The following is a 24976-nucleotide window of genomic DNA, read 5'->3' on the forward strand; positions in this document are numbered from 1 at the left end:
AACCATTCAATTATGGTTAGCGTACAGTACGGTCCCTTCAACTCATATATCCCGACCGATTCGACAACCATTGACATATCGAGAGTTGTCAATGAATCGATACCATGTGTTATGTCGTAGTTGCATTGATGGTGTAATCTATGAAACCCCTTTCATAATTACCACCATACTCTGATCAGAGATTTCAAACTACATACACATGAGATCACATAGGATATACATACCCGAAGGTAAGCGGTGAATCCCCGAGTACAATGCATCGACTCCTATATGTTTCGACAAAACACCGAACCTTGCCATCTGATGACCCCATGAGAGTCGGTAAACATGTCAAAGTGTAATGCTAGCACATAGAGTCTCAATGTTGTCCCGGGTCATAAGGACTAATGGTGTACAACCATAAACTAGGACGTTTCCACTCGATAAGTGAGAACAACTTGGAAAGTCCTTTATGGAGTGTTGTTCAGTGCACTCTACCATGAGCACCTCTCTGCATGCTCGGACATCACAATGTCCCCTACCAATGAAACATGGTACTCACATCACAGATACTAGTCTCAAACTCGAGCGGCCTATATCCTTCTTAGCGGCGGCTGAATCGACTAGGAACTATTTAGAATATACAGTATTGCAAATATGAGTTTCCTGATACTCATCATATGAGCATCTCATATTCTTTCTACTATTTGTATATTCAAGGGTTTTATCTATGCAACTAGCATGTGTATACAGATAAAGAAGTGCCAAAACAATAATTTCAAATATTATTAAAATAAATATTGTTTATACATAGAGTTTCATTGTGAACACTCGGCCAAAACTTGGCTCGACGTGCACTAAGTCAAACAGGTTGTTCAGTGCACTCTACAAGGAGCACCTATCTGCATGTTCGAACATCACAATGTCCCATATCAATGAAACATAGCACTCAAATCGCAAATACTAGTATCGAACTCAAGCGGCCTATATCCTTCTTAGAGGCGGCTGAATTGATTAGAAATTGTTTAGAATATACAGTATTCCAAATATGAGTTTCATGATACTTATCATATGAGCATCTCATATTCTTTCTACTATTTGTATATTCAAGGACTTTATCTATGCGACTAACATGGGTATACAGATAAAGATGTGCCAAAACACTAATTTCAAATATTATTAAAATAAAAATTGTTTATATATAGAGTTTCATTGTGAATACTCGGCCAACACTTGTCTCGACGTACACCTACTCTAACAAGAAAACCCAAACCTCACGCCTAAGCCATACCCGAGCCACCCTCGCGTTTGCACCGCGTAAAGCTCGAGCCACCCTGAGCCATCTTTGGGCCACGCCTCCCCTGGACCCTCAAGGACCCTTTGGACCACTAGGACCCCTATGAAACCACAACCTGAAACCAAAGCATTCCAACCCAAAGAGCTGTATTCGAGAACTCCCTAAATACATGGACTCTATGTTTTCGTGTCTAGGTCCCTACTAGAGAGCCCAGACCCTAAACCAACCAATTACACACCCTCCTAGGACCCTAAAGACTCGCCCTAGCCCATCCCCTGAGCCCTGGACCGAACCCACCACCCTGCACAAGCTGTGCAAGCCTGCGCGCTACACTAGGGCTCTCGGGTAGGAGTCCTTGTTAGCAAGGACTCCTCCCAGCCCTCTTACTCGAGTCCTAGCATGGCTAGGACTCTTCCCTCGACTAAACCCCGTCCCTGGCTAGCCCTGACCATAACCAAGACCAAGCCAACCCCTTATACATGAGACCCGATCACCTAACCCCATGACAGGAAAATCTTCTCCTTCTTTTGTTTACTTGTTGTTTAACGTGTATGGTGATGTCTTAGGACCCTTAAAATCATGAAGAAACATCACTTGTTCATATCCAAACATCACGGCAGCCCCCCCTTGACACATATAGAACATGGTTTGGAACATAAAACCATTAGTTTAACTCATGTATATGCAAAATTCCGAAAATAATAATAAGAACACCATGTTTTTCGTACAACATAATTAAAAACGATAGTACGATGTGATAGACAATAAAAGGAGATGTATTTCATGCCTTTGCATTTTAAACGCACGATTATACGTTGACGATACAAAGAACTTTTGATGTAGGAGACCTTAGGTTGATTTATCTTCAAAACCATGGTTGTTTCCTTGAATTTTTCGAAAATTTCTCCTTCAATATTTTGTGTGTGCCCTGACAAGAGTGTGGGGAGAATTTTCTGAAATGTGGTGTGAGTTGAATGGGGTTTGGGGTGGGGTTTTGTACATTAAATTGTTAATTAATCATTAATTAAGTTTAGGCCCATTAAGCATACAATTAGGCTCATTAGTGCTTAATTAAATATTAAAATAATTTTGTTTAAATAAAGTTTGTGAATTTAATAGCCTGGTTGCCAAAAATTTTGTATTTTTGTTGAAAAACCAACGCCGATAAAATTTACGTCCCGCCGTATAAATTCACCTCAAAACCCTTTATTTTCAAAAATATGAAAAAGCATCAACCCTATTTTAAATAATTAAAACAATTATTTAAAAAAAATTATTTTACTATTTTTCAGCCTTCGGTCTCCGTTCCTCGATCGCAACTCGAATAAACCTTAAAAATACAGCTTTATGCATAATGAACATAAAATCCTATTTGACATCAAATCATTCATGTCACATAATCAATTTAGCAATTAAAATAAATTAATTAACCATTTTTCATAATTCCTAAGTTTGCATGCAGTTGAGTTACGTCGTCTTAATTTTGGACCTTACAGTCTTGAGGCTGGAAATGAAAAAAAGAAAAGAAATTTTTACAAGCTTATTCCCTCCTTCCTGCCCCTTCTTCATCCTGAAGGAACGAGCCAATGGCCAAGTCAATGTTTGGAAGCCTTCTTTATCTGGTGAGAGAAGGCCAGCCTCTTCAAACTGCTTCCGGCACTTAATGAAATCGATCTGGAAGAAGGAATAAGCCTTATCTTCCACCACCGCTCTGAACTCTTGGAACTTTAGAAAGGAATTCCGTCGTTCATCCTCAGATTTTAGATGGACAACTAGAGCAGCGTAGGCTTTATCGGTCCAGGCCTTGTGCCTATCAAGATCTTGGCCAAAGATCAGACTCGCACCTCTGAAGTTGAGAGCTCGGCCCTCAATATGTCTTCCTTGGCAACTGCCGCCACATTCTCCATCTGGGCTTTCTGAAGGCTCGCCTGGGACTCTTCTAACTGATGATAAACTACCTCAGATATCGTCCTGAGCTCAGATATCGTCTCATGGTGTACAACCGTCCCAATCCAGTTCATCCTTGAACTGAACATGAAGTTTACTAGCAGCTCGATCACGACCTGCTTCTTGTTTGGCCATAGAAACGACCTCTTCATAGGCATATATCAGTATCCGAAGGCCCTGCATAAGAAAAAGCTAAAACAAAGAGAAAAAAATAATTACTTAAGGAACATGAAGTACCTGGAAATATGACTTACCAAAATCTAGGAAGAGGTTAAGCCGAGCTCCTGGGGATTTGGTTGGTGCTGCTGCGGGGTAGTCTGGGTAGAGTACGAGGCCTCTCGAACGGAGTCTTATGCCCCCTCATCGGTGCCAGTGAGGATGGTTGTCTTAGGATCACCAATAGCCTTTCTCTTTCATCGAATAAGGGGGATTGCATCCTCGATCGTTCAAGGGGGATCGGGTTGCCTGGGATCTCATTCCTCCACTGGGGCCTCAGCAACCATCCCCTCTCTGATGGAATTCTTGATCGCTTCCTCTCCCTATTGTCAACAAACATTTTCTCTTCAGCATCCTGGGCCTCAACAGCTGCTTGGGCTTCGTCGGCCACCCTCTTATCAAGTGCTTTTTCTCTGTATCAACTTTCTGAGCAACCCATTTCTTTTCCTAGGCCACTTTCTCAGCAGCCCGTCTCTTGGCAAAGGCTTCCTGCATCTCGGGACAATCTGCAAAATAAAAGTGTTAACAACAGAATATTTAAAGTTAATAGAAAATAAAGGGAAGAAAATGGTATCGGGATGAGTACCCGAGGCGTCGAATTCATCAATCAACAGGGTCCTCAGCTCGGGTATCCAACCTGTACGCCACAAGATTCACCTATGAAATCAGCAGTGAAGAGGAGAACTTCTGCTTTTCTTCTACGAGATCTTGGCTCCGGTTATAAGGTTTTTCATATTTATATGACTTGGGGAGTTCGGGCTAGGAAGGTAGATTGGAAGAAACCTATAACGCTCAGATTTGACGACTGTCCTCCCTATATCAATACGAGTCTTTCCAACGTGCTTATGTCCTCACTCACACGCACCCTAGGAAACTTCTAGGAGGTCACCCATCCCAAAATTGCCCCAAGTCAAGCACGCTTAACTTTGGAGTTCTTATGTGATGAGCTACCGAAAAGAAGATGCACCTTCGTGATATGAGTAGTACAAATCAAATCTTTTAAGCCCCCTTCAACTGTACAGTCCATTACATTGAACATTCTCGGAATCCCTCTCATTCCATGTGGGTCGGTTCATTCATGTTCCCTCCACCTAGAATCCTGCCAGGAGTCTCTCATTGTCCATGCAACCGATGGCACCGGAGATCACCCCCCGCCCTCTTCGGCCCCGGGCCTCACATGCCCACCAGCTTCCACTTGGTTCATCCCCGAACCACACCATACTAAGAGAGGTCGGCTCTGATACCAATTGTAACGGCCCAGATTCGACGACTGTCCTCACTGTATCAAGACGGGTCTTTCCAACGTGCTTATGTCATCACTCACACGCACCCTAGGAAACTTCCCAAGGGGTCACCCATCCCAAAATTACCCCAAGTCAAGCACGCTTAACTTTGGAGTTCTTATGTGATGAGCTACCGAAAAGAAGATGCACCTTCGGGATATGAGTAGTACAAATCAAATCTTTTAAGCCCTCTTCAACTGTACAGTCCATTACATTGAACAGTCTCGGAATCCCTCTCATTCCCATGTGGGTCGGTTCATTCATGTTCTCTCCACCTAGAAGCCTGCCAGGAGCCGCTCATTGTCCGTGCAACAGATGGCACCGGCGATCACCCCCCGCCTTCTTCGGCCTCGGGCCTCACAAAACCCTATTGGAAACTTGGGAGAGGAGGGAAGACTAACATATAAGAACTGACTTTTCCATTCATTTAGAGAAGAAGGGATATCATCAATGAAACTTTTGTTGATCCAGGCAGTTAAAGTGAAAGTCTCTCATTAAATCAACAAATGAAATAGTAATGAAGGATGGGGGTTGATAAGGAGGTTTTCATTTTAAAAATCATGTAGGCCGAGACCATTATATGGAAGGAGTTGATATGTGCATTTTGTGCACTTAAATTATCCTTACAGTTCTTATAGATTGTTAGTTTTCTTAGGCAGAATTATGCGTTTTTGTTATTTTTGGTGTGATTGCAGGAATTGAGGTACGACTACGACATGGGCGTGAAAATGAATTAAAATGGCGCTTATGAGAAGAAGTGTGAGAAAAGCAAGAGCTGAGGGCAATGCATCGGCGCACATGCGCGAATTATTTTCGCGCACATGCGCGACTATGTCAGTGAGTTTTGCGGATATGCGCCACTCAAGACGCGCACATGCGCGATACAGGCAGAAGGCTCCGCGCATTTGGCGCGCAAGAAGAAGGCCGATACTCAGAAGCACCCGCGCATATGCGCGAGTCTTGGGCGCGCTAATGCTCGCGGCGCGATATCCAGCAATAAATAGGTTTCGTCGTGTGCATTTTTTAGGGTTCCGAAAATTCTTGTCACAGCCGACATATCACTCGAAAAAGGAGAAAAAGTGAGTACTCACGGAGCACGGGATGCGAAGAACAGAGATAGAAAACGCTGGATCCGAGCACAGAGACGCACTTTCATCTCTCGCCAACACATTTTTAATTCGGTTCTTTACTTTTATGTTTTTAATGAATACAAGCAGGTTTTGTTTTAATTAAGATTCGAGTATGAACTAATTCTATTATCTAGAGATTGATGTCTTGGTTGAACCCATGTTATTGATGTTTTGAATTTTCATGAACTAATTCATCGTGTTTATTTGTGATTTCTTGTCATTAATTCTTTTGAATTACTGGCCATAATTCGACTGATCTAATAATTGAGATCTAACACTCGAGAGAGGTGATCGAAATTAGGACAGGGTAAATCGCATCGTCAGATGTTTATAACGTGCAAAAGACGTATAACTTGGGCGAATCCATAAGAGAACCTTGTGTGCATTTATTACGTGTTACATGATTTTGAATAGACATATTAAAATCAGTAATAGGTAATACAATTCTATTTATCACTGGAAAAAGGGAATAGAAAATATTGTGAGTTCTTGGTTAATAAATACGATGCAATTTAATAACATGTTAATTAATTTTGATTTAGCATAGGGAAAACCAGATGAAATCATATCTCTAGATTTATTTACTCATTGAATTTCGACTTTGTGCTAGAATTACACAAATTGTTTGTTTCTCTGAATTGATTATACATCAACTCTTTTATTTTTTTCTAAATAAAGTTGAACTATGTCAATTATGGTAATTAGTATACAATTTTAAATAATTACTCTTCGTGGGATCGATATCTGTACTAAAACCAGTACTAAAACTTGAAACCATATACTTGCGGTAGTGAAAATACGCAACAAGTTTTTGGCGCCGTTGCCGGGGAGTAAACTGTTTAATTGCATACTAATATCGTTAATAAGTAGGCTTGACTTTAATTTAGATTTTATTTTATTTATTTATTTTGTTACGTTAGAATCTTTTCTGTTTTGCAGTGCATGCTAAGATCGCACAGCCATGATTTGCTTATCTTTGATCCGAAGATCGAAAGAACTGCGAGGAGACTAAGAAAAGCGAGAAGGGAAGAAATCCAAACAATGGCTGAAAACAAAGAGGACGCAAGATATAACCCGCCAGACGCCATACCTATCAGAGACCACTTCAGACCAGTGATCAACAATCATTACTCTGGTATTGCAAGAGGGACCATAAACGAAAACAATTTCGATTTGAAGCCTGTACTGATAAATATTGTTCAACAGAACCAATTTGCTGGAACTGCCACTTCTGATCCTCATGTTCATTTAAGTACATTCCTGGAGATCACGGATACGGTAAAAATTAATAATGTTTCTCATGATATTATTAGATTGCGCTTGTTTCCATTTTCTCTCAGGGACCAGGCAAGAGGATGGCTCCAATCACTTCCTTTTGGAAGTATCACTACATGGCAGGAGCTGGCGACAAAATTTCTTTCTAAATATTTTCCCCCAGCTAAGTCTGCACCATTGAAGATTGAGATCAGTACTTTCAGGCAAACTAACTTTGAGCAGCTTTATGAGGCGTGGGAAAGGTACAAAGAGTTATTGCGGAGGTGCCCTAATCATGGTTTTGAAGACTGGGTCCAGATTGAGCTTTTCTATAACGGTTTGAATGGTCAGACACGGACAACAGTGGATGCAGCAGCAGGTGGCACGATATTTGCCAAATCTCCTGCTCAATCCTACGACTTGCTTGAGCAGATGACTATTAACAGCTACCAATGGCCGTCTGAGAGGCCAGGAGTACAGAGACTGCTGGAGTGTATGTTGTGGACCCTATCACATCACTCACTGCGCAAGTATCAGCATTGACTACACAGATAGCGACTATGAATAAAGTGGGTACATCAAACACTGAGGGACCACCAGTTGTTGTTGAAGAATCATATTTTCCTGAAGAAGTCCAATACATCAACAACAAGAACTTTGGAGGCTATGGAGGATATCGAGGTAACCCTCCCCCTAATACTTATCATCTTGGATTGAGAAATCATGAGAATTTTCATATGAAAATAATAAGAATGTATTGAATCCTCCATCGGGGTTCAATACATCAAATGGGGAAGGGAAGCCATCATTTGAGGATTTAGTTGGGAGTTTTGTTGCTGAATCTGGCAAGAGAATGGCTAGGACTGAGTCTAGGCTTGACAACCTAGAAACCCACATGGTAAGTATTGGTGCTACCTTGAAAATCCTTGAATCGCAAGTGGGGCAGATAACGAAGCAACTAACGTCTCAACCGTCAAGCGCAGTTCAAAAGACTGCAAACCCAAATCTGACAGAGGTGAATGCCATTTTTATACATCATGAAGAGATTTGTGTGGTAGGCAGAGAAGAGAAGGAGGTTGACCTCACACTTTTTTGGGATGAAAAGCTAAATCCAACCAAAAGAGCCCGAGGTAAGAAATCTGAGAGGTATGATTTAAATCAATGCATTGATATTTCTTTACTTCCCTACCCCCAGCGTTTTTTACAATTACAAGCTGAATTTCAAAAGAAAAAAGGTCTTGAAGATCTCAAGAACATACACACTAATAATGAGTTTGTAGATCAGGTGGAAGGTGAAGTTACCGAAGAAACACGAAGAAATCCTCCTCAGAAATTGCTAGATCCCGGTGAATTTATTGTACCATGTGAAATAGAGGGTGTCATTTATTAGAAAAAGCTATCCGTGACTCAGGAGCAAGTATAAATATAATGTGCCAAGTTCTCTCTACGAGAAACTTGGATTGAGCAAGATGAGATCCACCGAATTAAGCTTGCAGCTGGTAAATAAATTGGTGAAGGTGCCATTGGGTATTGTGGAAGATGTTGAACTGAAGATTGACAAATTGAAAGCTCTAGCAGAATTCTTGGTACTAGATATGGAGAATAGTCAGGACGTTCACGTCATTCTAGGACGACCATTATTGGCTGCTGTTGGAGCTATCATTGACGTGAAACGAGGAAAAATGACCATGGAAGTTGAAAGTCAGCTGGTGGAAATAAGGCCATCCAAGAAATCATACGACCCACCATGAACAGGAGAAAGTCATGCTGATGACGTTAAAACGAGCGCTGTGTGGGAGGCAACCCACATTTATTTATTTTTGCATTCGTTTTACGTTTATTATTTTATTTCAATTTCATAGTTATTACTTTTAATTTTCCCTATTCGAGTATTAATTTGAATCGTTTTATTTTTGCAGGTAATTTAAAAAAAATAAAAAAAAAAAAGAGGAAATGCGAAAGGCGTATCGACACAGTGCATCGCGCATATGCGCGATTTATTTTCGCGCACATGCGCCACTTTGGCAGAAGGTTCGGCGCATATGCGCCACTCAAGGCGCGCACATGCGCGCTATAGGCAGTGGACTCGGCGCACATGCGCCGTTCAAGGCGCGCACATGCGCGATATCCAGATTCGAAGAACTTGAGACAGTGAGTTGCGCGCATATGTGCCGCTCTAAGACGCGCATATGCATGCGACCTAATTTAAGAAAAAAAATGAGGGCATCGCGGCTCGGTTTAACACAACACAACACAGCCACACTCTCTTCCGCAAATTCACAGCGCCGCCTCCTTAAGAAAATCGATCACCGCCACCGCCTCCAATCACCGACGCCGACCAATGTTCTGACCACAACCCAATTTCTGCCTACACTCCGATCTCCCGTCGTTTTCTCGCTCAAGTAAAATTTTATTCAGATTATTGTTCACATCTTGAGCATAGTTGGAATTTATGTCGATCTAGTTGAGGAACTTGTGATCTTGTGAAGTGGATACTTCGATTTATTCTAAATCATTTCGTGATTGGATGTGCACGGTATATTGCTAACCGGATAGTTGGTGGATGAGATTATATCTGCTACGCACGTTGGCGTGATTATCAGTGATTAGTGCTTTTCGTTTGTTGAATTTAAAGTGTGGTTGTAAGCATTTTTTAATTGAGATGGCACAGAAGAAGAAATCAAAGAAGGGCGCCTCCTCCTCTTCAAGCTTCGACTCTCACAGATTTTGGAATGAGGAGCCCAGCAAGTGTATGAGAGCTCGATGACTCGGTCTATCATCTCGGAGAGGGAATTTAATTTATCGATAGCGCGTGGTATGATTGTGAATGAACTGGAACGGAGACAATGGGTTGAATTTGCTCACCCTCCTCTAGATTATGTGATTTCTATTGTGCGAGAGTTCTATGCCAATCTTCGGATACGGCATGACGAGTCGAAAGTACTGGTGCGAGGTAAATTAGTATCGTTTGATTCTCAAACGATAAATATGATCTATCAGATGCCAAGCCTCGAAGAAGACGAGTACGGTGAATTCCTAGAAGATGGGGTTAATTATTCAGCGGTCATTCGGACCGTATGTCAGGCAGGTGCCACATGTAAAATGAGCTCGAGTGCTCCGATTTCCCTAAAGAAATCTGATATGGGCCCCAATGCAAGTGCGTGGACATCGTTCATATTGGCCCGGGTTCTCCCATCCTCGCACTACCATGACGTAACCAAAGACAAAGTTGCACTTGTCTTTGCTATTTTGGTGAGTAAATCTGTTGACTTGGGGAAAATAATATATGGATCGATCATGAGAGCCGGCACAGGATTAGCCACGGTCGCCCTTCCATGCCCTCACATTGTTACCGAGCTATGCAGACTGGCCGGCATCTCCTGGTCGCCTGATGAACAAGTGCTTAAGTCGAAGGCTCCTATTGTTGCTTTCTTTGGAGCCGCGTCCTATGTTCCCCATGAGTTCTCGGACGAAGAGGAACCCCCAAAGTCACGGCTTCCACCACCACCTGCAGCAACCAGAGAGCGCAGGGGAGACAGATTGAGGCGACTAGAAAATGAGATGCAGGATCAGAGGCAGTTACTCGTCGAGCAACGCCAGGTGCTGAATTCGCTTCAGTACCGCACCGACCACTTCATGGGGTACATGATGGACTTCACCTCCATGCTTGCTCAGCGGTTCCCACCTATAGGTACAGAGGATCCCATGTTTTCCCAGCCACCTGCATGGCCACCACAGTATCCAAGACCTACTCCACAGGCTCCACCCCAACACATGGACGAAGATGTTGATGATGTTGACGGCGAGCACTGACGCTCGTCGTGGGAGGTATGATTGTCCCATTCTTTCTTGTTTATACATTGAGGACAATGTATATTTTAAGTTTGGGGGGTGATTTGAGTTGATTTGATACTTTAGTGTTTAATTTTGATGATGCTTTAGTGTTTAATTTTGATGTTCATTTATTTTTAAAAATAATAGTTAATTTAGTCTTTATGTCCCTTTTTAGTCGCTAATTTTTTGTTTAGAATTGTGGAATTAAGGTGATAACCAAACAATGATGAGAGTTGACTCGAAACACATGTTGTCCCATGATTACGAATCTAAATGCATGCTATCTTTACTTAACTGTTTACACATTAACTCATGATTGCTATGATTGTTGATACATCCGATGCTAAAAGAGTGCTCATGTGATTTGGGATTTGGAATGTATGGATGGACTCCAAAACCTACATGTTGATTACTTGTTATTGAGTTGCATGTGAAAGGGATCGATTTTAGGTGACCGAAATGCACAACGGAAGCTCAAAAATTTCGGTTTTTACATGGAAAAATTCGGCCACCGTATGTACTAGGTGTAGCATATACAAAAACAAACTATGACATTCATAGGGTGTTGAGAAATCGTTACCTATCAATCTCAAATATTGATGTAATGGCTCCAACCAAGTTGTAAACAACCTGGCTCTTCAAAGGATGACAATCTACAAGCTTCACCTTGTTCTTGAATCTTTCCTTCAAAATTAGGTCCACCACCAACAAGCTAGATCCACTCTAATTTTGCACTAGAAAAATTAGAGTATTTTTCTTTGAGAAGTGTGTTCTTTCATCAACAATTGAAGAAAGAAAAATTGGAGAATTTTGGCTTCAAATTTTCGTCCAAAAAGGGTGGGGAGGAGAGAAGGGAAGACTTTTCTTGGTTGGGGAAAAAGTTAAAGCCAAAAGGTTGCATGCCAAGCTTTGAACATTGAAAAAATTGTCTCCCAACTCTTCACCTCCCCATGCACATTCTATTTGGGCTTGTAACAATTACAAGGCTCATGGACTTTTATTTAAATGTCTCAAACACATTTGAGACCATTTAAACATTACTTGATTTTACTCAAGCCCACTAGTTTAATAATTATTTCTAATTGGGCTCTACAAGGCCCAATGTTTCTTAATTAATCCAACACTTGAATTAATTTAATCATTTGAACTCTACTAGGTCCACTAGTGTTTAATTAATTCAACACTTGAATTAATTTAATTTAGTCCATAATAATGTATATGAAAATCATAATTTTCAAATACATTACTCGTTTGGCCAACTTTTAATTTAGGAACACTTCCTCAAATTAAATGTTACATTCTCCTTATAGAAGTCATACTTCTATTCTATTTACGCTTATAAACTCCTTTATAAGCCGTTCAACACATTGAACTATTTTACTTCTCAACGGGATCTAGAAAGTTAGAACTTGTGTGACCCTCAATGGTTCATTGATACAACTAGCCGTGGGTTCACATCTCCATGTGATTCGGACTAAACATGTCCTTATACGAGCATACCCCAATTGCTCCATTCTTAGTTATCAACTCTTTGATAACAAGAACGTCAGAACTCAAGTCTGATAGTACCCAACCAATCATGTTAAACGCCTAGCAGCATCGCTTACATGATTCCCTAGTTATCAAATGATAGTGCCTGCAAGAACCATTCAATTATGGTTAGCGTACAGTACGGTCCCTTCAACTCATATATCCCGACCGATTCGACAACCATTGGTATATCGAGAGTTGTCAATGAATCGATACTATGTGTCATGTTGTAGTTGCATCGATGGTGTAATCTATGAAACCCCTTTCATAATTACCACCATACTCTGATCAGAGATTTCATACTACATACACATAGGATATCCATACCCGAGGTAAGCGGTGAATCCCCGACTACAATGCATCGACTCCTATATGTTTCGACAGAACACCCAACCTTGCCACCTGATGACCTCTTGAGAGTCGGTAAACAAGTCAAAGTGTAATGCTAGCACATAGAGTCTCAATGTTGTCTCGGGTCATAAGGACTAATGGTGTACAACCATAAACTAGGACGTTTCCACTAGATAAGTGAGAACCACTTGGAAAGTCCTTTATGGAGGGTTGTTCAGTGCTCTCTACCAGGAGCACCTATCTGCATGCTCGGACATCACAATGTCCCCTACCAATGAAACATGGTACTCACATCGCAGATACTAGTCTCGAACTCGAGCGGCCTATATCCTTCTTAGCGGCGGCTGAATCGACTAGGAACTGTTTAGAATATACAGTATTCCAAATATGAGTTTCATGATATTCATCCTATGAGCATCTCATATTCTTTCTACTATTTGCATATTCAAGGGCTTTATCTATGCAACTAACATGGGTATACAGATAAAGATGTGCCAAAATAATAATTTCAAATATTATTAAAATAAAGATCGTTTATACATAGAAAGCAGTCTAGAACTTGGTTTGCCACTCTTCGAGGAGAGATACGGGTATTTTATGACTTAAAGATGATTTAGGCGACTTTTGGAACGTTTGAGCCTTTCAAGCCTACCCATAACATCATATTATACCCTAGTGTCCTATGTTTGAGCTTAATGAAAATCGAATGGAGTGTGCCAAGGCACACAAAAGCCCCCATTCATATCAATTCTAAATCCTTACGTCAACTACCAACTTTTGAGCACATACACTATTACCTACCGAAAACTGAGAGAAAACGAACATGTGTATCACTACAAAAGTTCTTCTCCTTTGTGCGCATATAAGAATATCATTGAAAAAAAGGGAGAAATGTTGAGAAAGGGAGAAGGAAAAAGTTGCATACAAAATAAAAGAGTATGACGTATTGATGTGAAAAAGAGGACAAAATGATGAATATGTTGTGGTAAAGCAAGTGGCTGTGAAATAAGAGGAAGAAGGAGAAGCGTGTTGAAAAATAAATTGGTTGGTTTCTCTCACTTTTGATTCCCTACCTTCATTTGTAGCCATTAACCATAGCCTAACGTTATAAGCTTAAAAGACCTATTAACCGAGTCACACGTACCCAATATACTAGTGGAGAAGAGTTGTCAAAGTTAAGCCTACGGACACTTGAAAAATGCTGTCGATAGACACAAAATTTGACTGTGTACATGTGCGCATCTCATGATATTGGATTTTATTTGGTTAATTATTGTCTCCATATTACCACTTTATTTAGCCAAATGTTACCCTATAAGTCATGTTGATTTGTGAAGATAAATGTGTGTCTCAATGATTTTGCTAATTACATGTGTGTCGAGGAGTCCAAAATTTTATGAAATGAAAAGTTATGAACTTATCTTTGCTTTTGGAGTGGGTAAACGAGAATAGCAGAACACACACGCACGTGAACTGTGAGTAATGTGGCATGTGTTTGATTCAATATGATGGGGACTGTAATCTCTGAGGCTAGTGGTTATCCTTTTTTTCCACAATTCTTGTCCGTCAGTTATTTTCTTTAGGTGTTGAGTCTAGTTAGTTAATGTTTTATTTTATTTTGCTCGGGACTAGCAAAACTTTAAGTTTGGGGGGGTTTGATAAGTGCATTTTGTGCACTTAAATTATCCTTACAATTCTTATAGATTGTTAGTTTTCTTGGGCAGAATTATGTGTTTTTGTTATTTTTTGTGTGATTGCAGGAATTTAGGTACGACTACGACATGGGCGTGAAAATGAATTAAAATGGCGCTTATGAGAAGAAGTGTGAGAAAAGCAAGAGCTGAGGGCAATGCATCGGCACACATGCGCGACTATGGCAGTGAGTTTTGCGCATATGCGCCACTCAAGGCGCGCACATGCGCGATACAGGCAGAAGGCTCCGCGCAATGGCGCGCATAGACTGATACTCAGAAGCACCCACGCATATGCGCGAGTGTTGGGCGCGCCAATGCTCGCGACGCGATATCCAGCAATAAATAGGTTTCATCGTGGGCATTTTTGAGGGTTCCGAAAATTCTTGTCACAGCCGACATATCACTCGAAAAAGGAGAAAAATTGAGTATTCACGGAGCACGGGACGCGAAGAATAGAGATAGAAAACGCTGGATCCGGACACGGAGACGCACTTTCATCTCTCGCCAACACGTTCTTAATTCGGTTCTTTAATTTTATGTTTTTAATGAATAAAAACAGGTTTTGTATTAATTTAGATTCGAGTATGAACTAATTCCATTATCTAGAGATTGATGTAGTCTTGGTTGAACCCATGTTATTGATGTTTTGAATTTTCATGAATTAATTCATCGTGTTTATTTGTGATTTCTTTTCATTAATGCTTTTGAATTACTGGCCATAATTCGACTGATCTAATAATTGAGATCTAACACTCGAGAGAGATGATCGAAATTAGGACAGGGAAAATCGCATCGTCAGATGTTTATAACGTGCAAAAGACGTATAACTTTGGCGAATCCATAAGAGAACCTTGTGTGCATTTATTACGTGTTACATGATTTTGAATAGACATATTAAAATCAGTAATAGGTAATACAGTTCTATTTATCACTTGAAAAAGGGAATAGAAAATATTGTGAGTTCTTGGTTAATAAATACGATGCAATTTAATAACATGTTAATTAATTTTGATTTAGCATAGGGGAAACCAGATGAAATCATATCTCTAGATTTATTTACTCATTGAATTTCTATTGTGTGCTAGAATTACACAAATTGTTAGTTTCTCTGAATTGATTATACACCAATTCTTTGATTTTTTTCTAAATAAAGTTGAACTGTGTCAATTATGGTACTTAGGATACAATTTTAAATAATTACTCTTCGTGGGATCGATATCTGTACTCAAACAAGTACTAAAACTTGACACCGTATACTTACGGTAGCGAAAATACGCAACAGGAGTTTGGGTGTAGTTGATTTATAAGAACACCGAAAAAGTGGGTCACCTCGATGTAGTAAGAGTAAATGGAGAACTGAAGGCGACTCCGGACCTAGTCCCAAACAAAAGTCTAAAAAGCCTCCGGAAGTTGGTCAGCCCGGTCCAAGGGATCGGGAATAAGGTTGGAGTTAGAGGAGGGGATAGACCAGAGGACTCCAAGGTCCTCTTTGAACCCCAAGGCGAAGAGAACTACCATAGTAGAAAACCAGGTAGCAATCGAGACCTCATCCTTATCAGTTTTTGGCAAGGCTAGTGCTTTACCCTTACCCTTATCCAGGGCTCGAGAATGCCCATCAGACTGGTGGGTAACTTTTTTGATTTTTTAGATTTGGTAAAGGCGAGAAAGAGTTTTTTGGAAATGGCAGACGAACGAGGAGAAATTGGAAGAGTAAAGGAGCGTACCGCCACAGATTTATACCCAGATGAGGAATGAACGTTTGCTCCAGAGGTTGAGAAAGTAGAATTTGACATGACAAAAAAAACTCACGAGTAGATGATAGGTATGGAAGGCTGGCCGAAAGAGGCAGATTCGAGGGAGAGTAGCAGAGGACGCAAAAAGTGTGAGATGGTGTGAAGCGGTCCATAACAAAATTCGGGTGAAAGTGATCTCAACCAAAGATCTTAGGATGAGCGAACGAACGAGATGTAAATCGGAAATTTCATTGGGTAGTTGAACACATGGGTCCAGAATACGAAGCGACATATGTCAGACATTTTTCTTTTTTATTGCTAGGGCTTACATCATGATAACATCATCCCTATCCCGCTCCAATTCAAAATATCAACTAATTTCTCGTCCGAGTGCTATTTAACCACTTGAGATAGCGAGCGAGACTCTAGCCCAAATATTTAAGAAGGGAAAGGTGATACCCACGGAAGAACCTGGGTCATCGGATCATCATGAAACTTGGGTTGGGGATGGATCAAAATGATTAGAGAAGCCAGCGTAAAAGCCAAATTGGGTAAGGGAGCGCTCTTTTATAGACCACACTTGGGTTTGTAACATCGGGGATGCTGATCAGACCAGCACATTTTCAAGTAACCCGAGCCCTCGACTTAGCTCAGGCAATGTAATAAGACTTAGAGGATCAGGGGTCTCAGGTTCTCATTCTCACACCATGATCATCTACCCAATCACCTAGGTACACATGTCAATTCTGGGTCCACAATTGTAGGGGTGCCATGCTTCAAAATCATTGGCATGTCATCAGTGCACGTAAGCATGATATGATTGGACTAGAGGCAGTATGGACTGTCAGATGCGGCAGTGTCAGAAGGCAGGGCATTGGCAACCATCTTGATATAAGTAGCAACCGAACATTGAAATCAAGGTCATCATTACATTTTCTCTTATAAATACTTAGGTTTACTTGATCTTAAAGTATTATATTCACTTAAAAATTTTGCACGGGTGCTAAATATACATTCTATATAATTCATTTCTTTTGCGAAACACATTTGACTAACTTGAGCGTCGGAGTGGCTATTCCGGAAAACCTTACGGCGTCCCGCTAACGTTTTTTGTTATTAAAGTGTGCAGATTATTCAGTTCGGCTACCATCTGTCGGGTCTCCAATGTATTTGAGAAGAACTTACCTGACCCGATGAATCGCCTACACAGCTCGCCCGATCTACCCTACCATAATTAACCTAACTAGGAGAAAGCATAGTAGCATCCGTCAAGGAAGATTTATTCAACCCTTGTTTTAATGATTTACGTTCCGTATTATAATGCTTGGCACATAACTTTACTTCAACGCAATGAATTTATAATATGTTTAATTGGATAAATTACATGCAGTATCCAATTTTAAGACGTTCTACAATTACATTTGAATTTGTAACATATATTGGCAATGTCGGAGACAGTTTACATAAGTTTAATTGAGTATATTAGGACATTTATCGTATTTTAAATATCATCTTTAAAAGATTATAAATTATTAGAAGTAATTTTAAAAAATAAACTTGTAGAGATATACTAATATAAATTAGATTTATTTATATTTATATTTATATTTATATTTATATTTGTGTGTGTGTGTGTGTGTGGGGAGAAATGAATAATTTATTAGTTAAAATAATTCATGATAATTGATAGATGTCGACGGCATGACTCGTGAGATATCATTTAAAGAGCCAAAGATATTAGGTTGTTGTATATAATATAATATTATTCTATGATAAGTCGGCTTCTCTTTGCCGCGTTGATTCAATCGATTCCCAACTGTGCTAGGTACCCCAATAATTTTGGTGTGAACCAAATTGATTGCTTTTGAATTAGATCTTCTTCTAGTTTTGACTTTCTTGTTTTTTATTTTACTTGCCCACCCAACTAAAATATCTGTCAGATTTTATATATAATATTTTTTAAAAAAAAAATTACATTTCAATTTAATTTGTACTATTTATCTCAAATATTACATTCTCGTTTTCATTTTCTTTCCTGAATAAATATGTTCCTACTTCTTCTACTATATCCCTAATGGTTAAAAAAATTAATTATTAATGAGGTTTGTATTTTATATAAAAAGAGGTGAGTTGCTGATGATAGGTTTGGACCTTGTGGGCTGACCTCACTCTCATGTCACCAATTTTTATTAAAAACTAGTAAATTATACACAAACGTTTTGTATAAAATTATAATCATAATTTATATAATTTTTAAAAAATTTATTAAATATTTAATTTTATGTTTAATTAAATACTAATTGACAGAAATTAGTGAGGAGTCATAATGCAATTTGAATGAGTAATAATGAAAATAAGTTGCAATTGCAATATTGAGAAAAAATATTGGTGTAAAGATAATTTTGGAAACAAAAGATGGTATCCTCTAGATGACATATTTTAATTTTTATTATTAATGCTTAATTTTATTTTTAATTTATTAATAATTTACAAAATTATTGAGATGTTATAATGCTATTTGAATAGGTAATATTGAAAATAAGTTGTCATGAGGAAAAATATTTGTATAAGGATAATTTTAAAAACAAAAGATGGTCATCAGATAATAGAATAGATAAATTACATCTTATGGATTTTGAATTACATATCTCACAATTGAATACATATGACCAGACGGTCAATGCATCATTGTGTGATGTATTTGATTAGAAATCTCTAATCTATCTAATTTACAAAATTATCAATCATATATCATATTAATTCTTCCATATATTCATCTCTCGAACTTTTCAAGTGGTTATAATTTATCGAGTGAATTAATCCGCGGTTATGGTTATACAAAATTAATCATTGACTTTGGACAATATGGAGGCTCTATGTACTAGTATTAAACTTTGATTTGTTTACCAACTCCACGAGAATCATCAGGTGGGGAGATTGAGTTTAGTTTTGACAAACATAAGAGCCAATGTATTATAGTCGAAGATTCATAGGTAACATCATATGTGGAGATCATATGTGATTTGATGCAGGAAATCTTTGGCTTGAGTAAGACATATGCATTATAAAAATGTGTTTCCTTATTCGCACATACGATGCCACTATGATAACTCAAAGATACATCACATCATTATCGAACTTATTTTCAAATCTCGATATACTAATAATCGCATATTCAATGGGGATATATGTGTGGAAATGATCATAGTATAACTAACCATAACTTACTAGTTCTTGCAGACAATATCAGTAATACTTAATAGATCATGAGGTGAAGCTACTAGACGCTAACGCTCTTAATATGATCCGATGATTGCGATCAGATTTGAGTTCTGACGTTCTTCAAGAGGTCGATGAGAAAAAATATGGCTAATTAAGTAAGCACGAATAAGGACAAGTGATGTCCAGAATTATATAAAGTTGAGAACTCAAAGCTATCTGTATTTCTAAACTATTAAGTGTTACACAACTATTGATGTAGAGCCCAAATTCAGTACACGTATAACACATGCATTTATTTAATTATTAAACCATTTAATTAATTTTAAAATGAGTTTTAAGCCATGCACGATTTATTTGAATGCATTATTTTAAATTATTTATGTTTATATGATGCACGTTAAAATGTCTTTCGAGTTTAACGTTTCAGGCGATTATTCGAGGCGGGACCGAGGAAAAGAGACCGGTGACGAGTTGGCAAATTTTAAATGTGGTATTTTATTTTAAGTTGAAGTTGGGGCATTTTAAATAAATTATAGAGTTTTAGTATTTTAAAAGCCTAATATCTTGATTAGGTGAATTTTTATGATGGTAACTTTTAAATATTTGCCACTTGTATATTCTATTTCATATCTAGAGATATTATTAAAAGTTAGAGGAAGGTTAGGATTTTAATTAGTTGTTATATTTTTGTTAATCAAGTTTATTCCCTAATTACTACCTTAACACACACACACACACACACACACACACACACATTAAAAATCGCTTAACACACACACTTTCACAAATCAGATTTTTATTATTTTGAGAGGAGAAAACTAGGGTTCTAAGAGGTGAAAGCAGCCGCCCCCTTCCATTCGATTTTCCAGCAGGTTCTCGTTGGTTTTATTGCAAGATTTTAGTGCCACAATCGTCCCGGATCGAGCCTCGCACCGTCTTCGCTTCGATATCGTCGTATCGGTATTTTTAAATATCAAAAGACACGTATAATCTCTCTTTTCTGCGTCGATCATGTCATAGTATGTGTTGCATTGTTTTTATGCGTAAAATCCACGTATAATGTGTAGTAGTTTGAGCAGGAAATTTATCGATGCGTTTTGAAAGAGTTTTTAGATCTGAAATCCCGTTTTTCACTGTATTTTGAGTTACTACGAATTTTCAGTCAAGATTTTGGGAAATCTTTCAACGCGAAAAATGTAGAACTTTTTGATACCTTCGATTTGATATAAAATTAGAAATTTTTGGACGAAAATTGAGTGAGTTATGGCATTTTTCGTGAGACTGCTCAAACTGCGTTTTCAGAAAAGTTACGATATTGATGTATCCTTGAAGTTCTATTTTTGCAGGCTTCGTTGGAGCTTGACGGGTGATCGCTGCTGCTATAGGTACTTTTTATATGATGTTGGGATGGTTATTAACGTGTGGTTTCGCGTTGTTAGGCACCAAGTTGAATTAAGCGTCGTAGAAAGAAAGTTGGTGTCGAAGTCCGAACGGTGTTGTTGGTTGTGGATTGTTACTCTTGGGGTTATTTTTATTGTTCACTTGGGTTTGACATAATGCCTTAGTATTCTAAGAAGTGTCTCGTGGTGTCTATTCGTAGTCCGTACGACCGAGTTTAGGTGTTAAGCATATCAGGTTCAGAATTTTCACGTGTTGGCACGTCCGCAGGTACACGGACCCGGGGACGGACCCTGACACGGGGTCCGTGCCATTGTTTCTCCTTGGTGTCAAAATTTGCGCAGTTACACGGACCCTTACCTGGACCTCTACACGGGGTCCGTGCCTTTGTTCTTCCGGAGTGCCTTTTTCCAGTGTCTACACGGACCCATACCCGGACCTATACACGGGGTCCGTGTCCTTCCTTTTCTTCACGACACATTTTACAGTATGTACACGTAGGGCTGGCAAAAATCAGAAAATTCCCGACCCTTCCCGACTTCCGACCCGGGCCCGATCCGAAATTTTCCCGACCCGAAGTTTTCCCGACCCGAATCGTCGGGATTTTTCCCGACCCGCTCAGAATCGGGAAAGGGATCAGGAATATAGGATATACCCGACGGGATTCCCGACCCGACCCGACCCGAATATATTAATAAATTTAAATATTTAATTTTATTTTAAAAAGAGACTAAAATACTAAATTTATTTATTGAATTAAAATATTTTTTTAAATTTAATCTATACATAATATTTATACTTATTTGGGTTATTTTATATATATTTAATATTTTATTAACTTATATGTATATATTCTTAAATTAGTTAGTATATTTGTAGTTAGAGAACAAATGGAAAACGAAAATAAATTTTAAAAAAAATCAAGAATAGTATAGAATGTATTTTTGTGTATCCATCATTTACTTTTTAAGATATATGAAAAATATTGTTTCACTTACGCATATCTTAGTAATTTACTTCAAATACAATCATAATACTAAAACGTTTTAGTAATTTTATATTTATATTAGGTATATTTTACGATGACAAACTACATTTGATTTTATCCGTCAAAAAAATAAAACATAAATGAATCTTATTAATTTGATTTAAAAAATATAAAATTTTATACTTAAAATATATTTTTTTATAAATATAAATCGGATCAAACTCTAGGTCATATTAAAAAGTGCAAATATTTAAAACATTCTTCAAATTTTATTTCTCATATCTAACAACAATAATAATAAAATGAAACGATGAAAATAAAAAATGAACAGAATGAATGACTCACTCTTGGTCATAATAATGAAAATTCAGTGAGAATACTGCATTCTGTACACACGATCCTTGAGAATCCCACTGTACAAAGCTACATGATTTGCAGGAATTTTCTGAATTTCATTACCGCAACTCTTTCGAATTTCTCCGAATTTTGTCTGTTCATTTCTGTACGACTCACCGTTGATTTCCGTGCTTGAATCTTTCACATCTTCCGCGAATTTCACATTGTTCTTCTTCTTGTTCTTCTTCGCCTGATTATTTTTCTTGCTCCCTATGAATTCATGAACATGTAGATGAGCAGAAAAATCTAAATGAAAAAAAAGTGTTCTCTTGATATTTAGTACCTGAATCAGAAGCTAAACACGATTTGAGGGCTTTCTTTTCAGGACATAAATTAAAAATATTTATCGGGATTTTGTCTCCCTTACCGACCCGATCCCGACCAATCGGGATCCCGAACATTCGTGTCCCGATATTTGTCGGGTACGGGATCGGGAATCTTTTTTTATTCCCCATTTTTATCGGGACGGGGATCGGGTTAGGGGGTTACGGGACGGGTCCCTACCCGATCCCAGCCCTATGTACACGGACCCAGGCACGGGGTCCGGGTACTGCTTATTTTGGGAAAAATATTGATGTATGCTTTGAGGTTTGGTGTCTGGGTTTAGTGCACTGATTTACATGGTCGAGTCATAGGAAGTTTAGCATGTCCTAAGTAAGCGATTGAGCTTAGGTATAGGCATGATGTTTACGTCCAAGTCACACAAATTAAACTTCTTAGCTCATGTTAGCATGTTGCAGCAACGGTCCCAAACGAGATCCAACGAATCCCTCAACGCCAAGAAAGTATGATGACGTGCAAAAGAAAAACATTTTTTAAAGTTTTGAGGTATGCTAATTGCTTTGTGACCAAATGTATGAATGGGTTTGGAAGTCGGTGAACGTGGCCGAGGACCTCTCCGCCCCGTTAAACTTATGAACGGGTTCAGATCGAGATTGGAAAGCGTTAAACTTATGAACAGGGACCAATCCACCCGTTAAACTTATGAACGGGGATCTTATGTATGCGGCAGTGGATACGTCCCTGTCAGCCCAGTATTGTGGTGTGTCTGATCAGGCCTTATTATGTGATGGGTCACTTGCTTTGAAACATGCCCTACGCAAAAATTATATATGCTTTATACGCTCAAGTTTATGTTACGAGAATGTTTAAGAAAAGCTCATGTTGATGGCACGTCTAAGTTAAGCTCACGATGTTCAAGTTTCAAGCATGTTAAATTCAAGTTCAAGTATGTATGTTCTATTTTTAAAGTTGCATGCGGTTTTATTTTGTAGTACTCGCTATTTCCCAGTTTATACGTGTTGAGTCTTTAGACTCACTAGACTTGATCGATACAGGTGAGTAAGTTGATGAGGAGACAGGAGGTGGCGACCAAGGGGCAGGCTTGGACTGAGCGGGACGCTAACCCGAGGACCGCAATGTTTATGTTTTTATGCAAATATTAAATTACTCTGATTTCATGTTTTGAGGGAAACACTGTGAGCAAATTTTATTGTAGTTATTTTGAGCAACCATGTCTTATGGGGGACTTGGTTGAGATATTTTATGGCAAACTTTGAAGGTTATGTTATGTTTAAGAAAATTTCAAATTTTTCCGCAAATTCTTTTAGTTGTAAAAGTATGGTGCGTTACAATTGAATTACATGTTTCCCTTGAGATAGCTAAATTATATGAGTTGAATTTGGAAACTGTAAGTTTGATGTTAGATCAAACAGATAACTTATAAAGAGTTTATAAATATATTCTGTATTTGAAAGTTGTGAAATTTAGCATGAATGCTAAATTTGTGATGATAGTGCAATTGCCTAATTTAGTTTGGTAAAAGAGTTTCAAAATAAGCAGGCGTAAAAAATGAGTTTGTGTAAAATTTTGATATTCAAAATTTTATATTTTCATTATAATAACGAGATTTGTATCCTCGTTACATAGACACTGTCAGATAGTCAACCGAGGATTATAATGAAATCATGATTATTTAATTAGAAAATTTAGAATATGCTAATAAATGTTAATTAATAATTTTGACTATGAGATAAACGAACCGAGTCAGTTCGCGAGCTTTTCAAGCCGACTCGACAAATATTTGTTCCATATTCGAACTTTTTGGATTCAAATAAATATGACATCATGTCATATTAAGATGTTAGATTTTTTTCTCTCTCCAACTCTAAAAATCGATCATCATTCTCATTCTGGACAAAGGTCTCGACTGAACACCACCATCACAACAACCCGTGTCGCCGCCTCTGCAAGCTACTGTTTCCCTGCTGGAGTAGTCTGATTTCAACTATTTTATCTCAATGCAAATTTAAAATTTCTCTTGTGCGAATCAGAAGAAAAATATAGCTTTGATCATTGACCTAATATTGAGATCGAAGAACGATAGCTAATCTAGTAGATCACTCGTAGGGATTTACAAAAAAGACTATCTTCGTTTAAAATTTAGAATAGTTCGATGTTTCGTATTTTAGAATATAAAGTTAATAGCTCAAAACATACTATGCATAAATTTGAATCACACAATGTCCAATAATATTTTGATTGTCAAAATTAAGTTATCTTGTGAATTTTTAAAATTCAATTGTATCTCGAATGTGAGAAAGCCGGATAAATCTCAAAACGGTCGTATCTTGTATGCAGTGTATTTTCAAATAACCTGAATGATACGTTCCAGCCCCGTTAAAATGACATGGGATATACCCAAAAAAAATATAACATGGAATA

The 24976-nt window shown here is 38.4% G+C and overlaps 1 protein-coding gene and 1 long non-coding RNA gene across 2 annotated transcripts; one reads left to right on the top strand and one right to left on the bottom strand.

Annotated features, from left to right (window-relative positions):
* Positions 1-6893: 6893 nt before the first annotated feature.
* Positions 6894-7649, top strand: LOC140839093 (uncharacterized). The gene is made up of 2 exons (XM_073205727.1): positions 6894-7130; positions 7311-7649. Exons 1-2 carry the CDS (start codon positions 6894-6896, stop codon positions 7647-7649), a joined length of 576 nt encoding a protein of 191 aa, XP_073061828.1.
* A 14456-nt stretch (positions 7650-22105) lies between these two features.
* Positions 22106-22579, bottom strand: LOC140837839 (uncharacterized). Its single transcript, XR_012119478.1, has 2 exons — positions 22536-22579; positions 22106-22462 (listed from the first exon to the last, which is right to left on the bottom strand). It is a non-coding gene; the product is annotated as an uncharacterized lncRNA (long non-coding RNA).
* Between the last annotated feature and the right edge of the window lie 2397 nt (positions 22580-24976).

The sequence above is a fragment of the Primulina eburnea genome, chromosome 8 (assembly GCF_022965805.1).
Source record: "Primulina eburnea isolate SZY01 chromosome 8, ASM2296580v1, whole genome shotgun sequence".
NCBI lineage: Eukaryota > Viridiplantae > Streptophyta > Magnoliopsida > Lamiales > Gesneriaceae > Primulina > Primulina eburnea.

Bases quoted from the DNA above. Each gene is read 5' to 3' on its own strand.
- LOC140839093 (XM_073205727.1), top strand. From the start codon at position 6,894: ATGGCTGAAAACAAAGAGGACGCAAGATATAACCCGCCAGACGCCATA. The intron at 7,131-7,310 runs GTAAAAATTAAT...GCACCATTGAAG, and splicing joins TCCTGGAGATCACGGATACG to ATTGAGATCAGTACTTTCAG.